The sequence below is a fragment of the Athene noctua genome, chromosome 36 (genome assembly GCF_965140245.1).
Source record: "Athene noctua chromosome 36, bAthNoc1.hap1.1, whole genome shotgun sequence".
In the NCBI taxonomy this organism is placed as follows: Eukaryota; Metazoa; Chordata; class Aves; order Strigiformes; family Strigidae; genus Athene; species Athene noctua.
Window position 1 is genome coordinate 337,761 of NC_134072.1, and position 7,001 is coordinate 344,761.

The following is a 7,001-nucleotide window of genomic DNA, read 5'->3' on the forward strand; positions in this document are numbered from 1 at the left end:
GTCGCTCTTGGTTCTCTTCTTCGTTTTCTTTTCTTTTCACACCCCGTCCTGGCCCGGAATGGCAGCACCACGTTCCATTTGGGTGAGAACACGTCTGTGACCAAAGTGGCCGTGAGGACGGAGGCAGCAGCGCTGCGTTCCTGCGCCACCTCTCCCCTCAGCCCCTGCCCAGGCTTTCGGCAGAGCGCTCTTCCTCTGCCCTGGCTGAGCTCCTGCAGTTCTCTGCCGTGGCCTGGGGCGGATTTCCTCGCAGGGACGGCACCGTGCTCGTCACATCGCAGGCTGTCCCAGCTGATGTGTGGCTGGCACATCCCCCCGTGAGTTTACCCACATCCCAACAGGCTGCCAGGATGAAATGCTCTTTACTTTTAGAGTGATCAAACTGCAGAGGTCTGACAAAACTTCCCGGGGGGGTCAGTGCCACTCGTTCCTTTTCCTTTCCTGACTCCCTGACTGTCCCTGCACAGGCCTTCACACCTGGCCAGCGCTGCCTCTGCCCCTCGGGGTCTCTGCTGCAGAGTTTCTCTGCGTTTCCTTCCCCGTTCTGTCAGGGAGCAGCCAGGGCGCTGCTGAGCACGGGGGATTTCCCCTTTCAGTCCCACGAGAGCCGAATCTGGGGGACTCACCCCCAGGAGCTTTCTCCTGTCGCAGCCTCATGGACGTGGCTGCTGCCGTCCCCGGGTGTGTCTTCCAGACTGATGCTGCACCCAAAGGGCAGGTACACAGACACGGGCACAGACACACACACCAGTAATGTGAAGGGCAGAACAGACTGACACAGGCAGGCCAAGGCCTTTACCAGCACCCCTGGGTCCGTAACCAGCCCGTCCATCGCCAGGAGCACAGGCCGGTCCTTCTCTGCCTCTCCCGACGGGCAGGACTGGATGTTTACTAGTGAAACACAAACGCCCTTCGCTCCCTGGATTCACCAGCGCAGCACGTGCAGAGATGGCTCAGCTGACAGCAGGGACACCGAGCGCCTGGGATATGGGTGCTGGGATGGCCAGCTCCTCAGCCCGGCTTCAGGGCACAGCCTGGCTCTGCCCAGAGCCGTGTCTCCCGGGTCACGAGAGTTCAGGTTCAGGTTCACCGGAGCCCTGTACACACGCACACCGGGGTCCCACCAGCAGCCAGCCTAAGACACTCTGTGTTCCAGCTGCTGTCCCCAAGACCTCTCGCCCCTGTGACCAGTGGTCCCTTCTCCCACTGCACCCTCACGCTCCCCTCCGACCAGGCTCGGGGTCACCCCTTGGAGTCACTCTTTCCCTTTGTGCCCCACTTGGCTGCTGCAGCCTCACTTTGCAGGTGCTGGGCATGGAATCCTTGCCGTGCACAGGAGACGGAAAGGAACCAAAGCCTGGTGAGCTCGGAAACGTGGAAACTTTATTCAGCAGCTAAGAAAATGTCCTTTTTTGTGCAGTTGGAGGGCCGTGGGCAGGACCGAGCAGGCCGCTGACGCTGAGGCTACGCTTGGCTCAGCAGGCAGAGCCCCTGCAGGAGGTGGCCGTGGTGCACTGCAGCCTGCACTGGATCCTGTCCATCCTGCTGCTCAGCCCTTCCCACAGGTTCTGCACCAGCTCCTGCAACCAGGTGAAGAATGGCACCAACTTCTGCGGTAGAAGGGTGTCGGAGCTGAAGCCGCCTGATGGGGTTGCTGTTGGCCTCGGCGTCTGCAAGGGGGTTGATGGGAAGGCCGGCCCTGACGTCGGAGCAGCCGTTACTTCTGGGCTCAGCCCCATCTGTTCCAGGATCCAGCTGTAAAAGTGCTGAGTGGAGGTGTAGATTCCAGGCCGGTTTGCTCTCGTGCAGCCTGTCCCCCAGCTGGTCACCCCAACGAGCCAGAAGTAGTCAGCAGTGCTGTCTCTGCAGACGAGAGGACCGCCGCTGTCCCCCTGCAGCGGAGGAGAGAGAGTCAGGGTGGTGGCGGGTGGCCGCTGGCAGCGTTAGGGTGGGCTCCTTCTCTCTGCCAGCACCCCCAGAGCTGTGTCCCCAGCACAGAGGCTCTACTCAGGTGCTGGGGCCGACAGGACCTTGTCTGGGAGGGGGTGGTGGGCCCGCGGGGTGGGGCTGGCGCTCATCTCCGCACAGCGACGCTGGCCGGGTGCGAGAGGGATGTTCCAGGGCTGGGAGCCGGACCTCAGGGCTGCCAGGAGCGCTGGGTGGGCTTTCTGGGCAGAGTCCCGGGCCTCTGGGGCAAGTGGGGCCAGGGGCAAGGACCTGCAGCTGGGGAAGGGGCGGTGAGCCCCGCCAGCGGCGGGGACCCAGCGGTGGGAGGGCGACTGGCCAGGCACAGCCCGTGCCGGGGGGTGTCTGGGCGGCTGTAGGGGGCTGCCGGTGCCGCTGGGCGCTGCCTTGTCGCAGGCTCCTACCTGGCACGTGTCGATGCCGCCCTGCGCGGAGACAGCGCACAGGCTGTGGGGGTGGAGGGCCCCTGCGTACCACCGGCTGGCGTTGCAGACGTTGAGGTCGATGAGGCGGACCTCGGACTCCTGCAGGACATCCGTTGTTCTTGCAGCTGTGAGCACAGAAAGGAATTAATGCCCGGCAGCTCCTGGCCAGGTGTCCTGCCCTGTCTGGGGGAGCCCCTCCCTGCCCTGGGCCTTGGCTTTGCCCCGGCGTTGCCCTGCTCTCTCGCCGCGGGCCCTGGGCCAGGCCCCTCTCTCCACGGGCACACGTCCCCGCAGGCGGGCTCTGGCTCTCGCCTCCGCTGTCAGGAAGCCCAGCCCGCCTCCCCCGCGTGCCCAGCTCGCGCTCGGGACCCGAGCGCTCTTTGGGAACTCACCGCTCGCCGTCGAGGCCCTCCAGCCGCTGACGTAGCAGGGCGTCAGCTCGGACACGTTCAGCGAGACGTCGGGCACGCAGGCGAGCTGGACGGAGCGGCTGCACTGCACAGGCTGGTCCAACTCCAGCAGCGCAACGTCCTGCCTGTGCGGGATGTTCCTATAGTCCGCGTGAACCAGAAGCCGCTTGATATTCCGCACTTGGGCCTCCGGGCCCAGCTGGGTCAAGCGGGTGGCCCCGACCACCACGCGCCACATGGTGACGTTCCTGGAAGGCAGATGGGGAGAGGGCTCAGAGGGAGCCCAGACACGTGCTGCCGCAGCCCACCAGCTCCCTGCCCTCTGCTTCACACGGGGCAGAGGAAAGCAGCGCTACGGAGGCTCAGACTGCCCCTGCGTGCCTCGGGCTCGAGGCGTGTCGAGCTGGAGGCCGGAGGAAGCCGGGGCAGGAGCCCAGCTCTCTCCTGAGCAGCCTCTCAGCCGGGCTCTGCAGTGCCCAGGCACCGGCTGTACGGCAAGGCGAGGGCACGGGAGCAGCCCGCGGTGCTGCGGACGGGGCGCCCGCGAGTGCCGGGGGATATCCCCGTGCCTGGCCCTCCTTACCTGGCCTCGAGGAAGCAGTGGGCTGCTGTCAGGACCCACTGTGGGCTTATGAGGGACCCTCCACACACATGTCCCGTGCCTGCTGCCCAGGGATCCTGGATGCTGACGATCCAGGGCTGGGACCCTGCCAGGGCGTCTTTTCCCCCGAGCACAGGCGAGGTGCCGTCGTCAGCAGCCACGTTCCGGAGTCCGCAGGTCCGTCTGCAACCAAAAATCTCATCAGCGTCCTGCTCGACAGCTCGCGGCTGTCCCGGCTGAAGGTCAGCCCTCTGCCCTCCCCACGGGGCGCTGCACGCACAGCGAGGCCGGGGAGCCCCGGGGGGCGGGCGGGCGGCCACCCCCGTTTCTGCTGTAGCTCCGCAGGCCAGTTGTGCCAGCAGCCCGGGTGCTGCCAGGAGCCGAGGCTCCCGCGTGGGGCTGGGGAAGCCGTGCTGTGGCCACGGGGGGCCAGCGGGGACCCTCCAGGGAACCCCAGCAGGCTGCCCAAGCTCCCTGCCAGAGCCTCGGCCACTTACCCACAGCTGTCCCAGGTGCCCTGCGCAGGCCGGCACAGGGCCAGCACGACGAGGAGACGGAGCAGATCCATCACTGCCAGTGCCATGTGCCAGCTGCCAGAGCTGAGGGGTGTCACCACCAGCGCAGCAGCCGACAGAGTGCCCACAGGGCTCGCGGTGCCCACGGTGCCCTTGGCAACGAGGCTGATGTCACAGGGTTGCTGGGTCCGGGGCCGGGCACAGTGGTCTCCCGGGGCGGGGGGGACAACACGGGGGTTTCCAAGCACGAGGGGAGGCAGACGCTGGGATCAGACACCCCCGCACACCCCGCTCAGTGCTCCCTGAGAGCTCCCTGCTGTGGGCTCACGGTTACAGTTCAAGCTGACTCTTTTTTCACAGATGTTCAGTTTCCACATGAACATCATGCTACTACGTGAAAAGGCAAGAAAAAGCTTCCGCAAGGTCTTACTACAAGATAAGGCACTACAAGGGATATGAACATCTCTCCCAGCCCTCACACAGAATTGAGGTGTTTCAGTAATTATCAGGATCCGTTCCTCTCTCTAGAGCTTCCCTGCAAGCAAGCAGAACTAGACGCCATCTCTGCACCAAATGAAGGAATTAATGACAAAGACTCCTCAGCGTGGTAAGAGACAGCACATCGCGGGTATCAGGATCAGGCTTTAGTGCCCAAAGCCAGTCTCACAGCCATGTTCGAGCCAGAGCGGAACTAGAACAAATACCAGGGCTACACAACACCAGCTGTCCAAGCTGTCCCCACCCCCACCCCAAATAAAACTCAACAGCGCAAAGATTAAACCGGTTAATGCTCTTCCTCCATCAAGAGAAAAAGCTATTGAAAGCTATTCCTACACAAAATACAACACATTCCTCTGTAGATACTTCCATCCAGGTCAGAGAAAACCCGTTTTAAACATTAACAAGTTACACCTCTGCAGCACTTTCTATAAAATAAACATTACCTGTAAAGTGAAGGTAGTATTGTAAATGTTTTAAAAAAAAAAAAAAGCCAACATACAGGAGGCATATCCCATCGAATTTGGGCAATACCTTCCTGGCAACTATTTCTGACCCAAGAGACGTCTAAACCAACACCTCCCACAAAAGGTTTTTTCCTGCCTCAGCTGTCAGCTAGCAGAGATCACTGTTCCTCTCATTTAAGACTCTTCCTCCTGAACAAGTGCACTTTGCACTCCGCTTCCTTCCCCAAAAGGAAACACCTTAATGGTAAACTGCAGCGGCAAAGAATTCCACGTGTGTAATACCTCTGGAGGAACCAGAGGTCAAATCAAACCTTTACAGAACCAAAATATCAGGGCTGCCTCTAGGAGATGCAGACACTTCAGAGGGACACTCAGACTCACCACCTTCGCCTTCCCCTTCCAGTGGGACCCCGAGAAATCGAAGAAACCCGCCATCCATACGCCAGGTGCTTACCCAAACGCCAGCACACACAGACCTTCCTAAGCAGAGCCTTTGCTTGTGGTTTGCTATCAAGCATCTAAGGTGCTGTCTGCACTTCCACGGCAGCGAATATCCCCAACATGCTGTCGCTGTGTCTGATGGCTGCCGGTGGAATCAAGGGAGGCTCCTCTTCTGAGGTCAGGGGAGATTGTGATAGGGGCAAAAACAAGACAAGAGCAAAGACCACTGGTGGATTTGGACATGGTTCCAACAAATACACAGCACAGTACTTACACAGGTGGAAAAGCAAAAAAGGCTTCAACACCCTCTGCTATCACCTCACTAGTTACTAGACGCTGAAGGCTGCACCCCACTCCCCCAGGGCAGAAGAGCAGAGTCCTTCAGCTGATGGGCTCCGGTGAGCCAAGGAGAGAACAGCTGGAAATAACACTGCCAAGGGATGGGAACTGGTTGTAAACTCAGACACCATTTTCATTCATTAATCTCCAACAGCTAAAGACAACCCCAAAACAAAATCGACAGGATTCTAGACTAAGCACTCCTATCCTGGGGCTGTTTTTCAGCCTGCTCAGAGAGAATGAGCTGATCAGAGACACACACTTCTTTGAGAGCAGCCGGATTAGTGCGGCTTCAGCAAGCCTGCAGCTAGTTCCCATTAACTGACCTGGTTTAGAAGCTGCTAACACCGCCACTACCCTTAGCTTCAAGTTGAAGTGAAACCCGTTCGCCTCCTGAGGATGCTGTACCCGCCCTACAAGCCCGGGCAAGTTTCTCTCTAGCCTTTTGGTGGCGTTGCCCCGGTGATGAGCTGTGACTGATTTTCCACTAAGGGAGGGGCACAAACATTCAAGCCTCCCCTGGGAAAGCAGCAGAGCAGAGGTACTGTTTTGCCGGCTCACCATACAGCGCCCAGGTGAAATCCTACCAGGTGACTGCAGGGAAGCCAGGAGCCCCCTGCAAGTGGCCGCAGGAGCTAAGAGCCATCAGCAGCGAGCCAGCCAGAGAGAGACAGAGCAACACCACAGCGCCCGTCACGCCCCCCGAGGCAAGCTTAGTGTTCCAGCAGCAAGTCTGGACCAACTTAAAGTAGGAATGGCTCATGCATTCACTTTTCTGAGCAGCTTGTTAGGTTACCCACACCAACATTCTATACAATTATGTCCCTTAAGTAAACTGATGAGATTCAAAGATAAAAGGAAGAAAACAAAACCACAAGCAACCAACTAAAAACCCCTCCAACCACTATTTGTTTAAATCCACCCACCTGAAATCTGTCTACAGCAACCTCACCTGCTGCTGTTCACTGTCATCTCCTACCATATACTTGCCCAGGTAATGCGATGTATCGGTAAATCCTGAGAACGCTTACGACGAAACGCAGCTTTCCAGTACTGAATTTCAGGTTATTGTTAGCTGATATTCTTCAGGGCCTACAGGCATATATACAAATTACTGCTGACAAAAATCTCTCGAGTGAAACAGGGTACATGACACAGATAAGATCCTCCCCATCTGTAAGAAAAATCCAAAGTTTGATGGAAATAATTTTGACAAGTTTTTCTCTGTTCTGCGGATAATATTGGAATGTCACACCAATATTTTCTCTGCAGCAGTTTCACCTTTCAGTAGATTTTTGTATATTGATGCAGAAAGGTTCAGGTACTATAGCTGGTACACG

At 58.6% G+C, this 7,001-nt stretch overlaps 1 protein-coding gene across 1 annotated transcript; it reads right to left on the minus strand.

Annotated features, from left to right (window-relative positions):
* Positions 1-622: 622 nt before the first annotated feature.
* On the minus strand, positions 623-3,984 carry LOC141972836 (acrosin-like). The gene is made up of 6 exons (XM_074930872.1): positions 3,899-3,984; positions 3,384-3,584; positions 2,779-3,048; positions 2,370-2,508; positions 1,564-1,892; positions 623-701 (listed from the first exon to the last, which is right to left on the minus strand). Exons 1-6 carry the CDS (start codon positions 3,982-3,984, stop codon positions 623-625), a joined length of 1,104 nt encoding a protein of 367 aa, XP_074786973.1.
* Between the last annotated feature and the right edge of the window lie 3,017 nt (positions 3,985-7,001).

Excerpts from the sequence above, each read along its gene's own strand:
- LOC141972836 (XM_074930872.1), bottom strand. The coding sequence starts at position 3,984 with ATGGCACTGGCAGTGATGGATCTGCTCCGTCTCCTCGTCGTGCTGGCC. Across the intron at positions 2,509-2,778 it reads GCCTCGACGGCGAGCGGTGA|AACAACGGATGTCCTGCAGG; the intron begins GTTCCCAAAGAG and ends CACAGCTGCAAG. Across the intron at positions 702-1,563 it reads CAGGAGCTGGTGCAGAACCT|CATCAGTCTGGAAGACACAC; the intron begins GTGGGAAGGGCT and ends CTTTGGGTGCAG.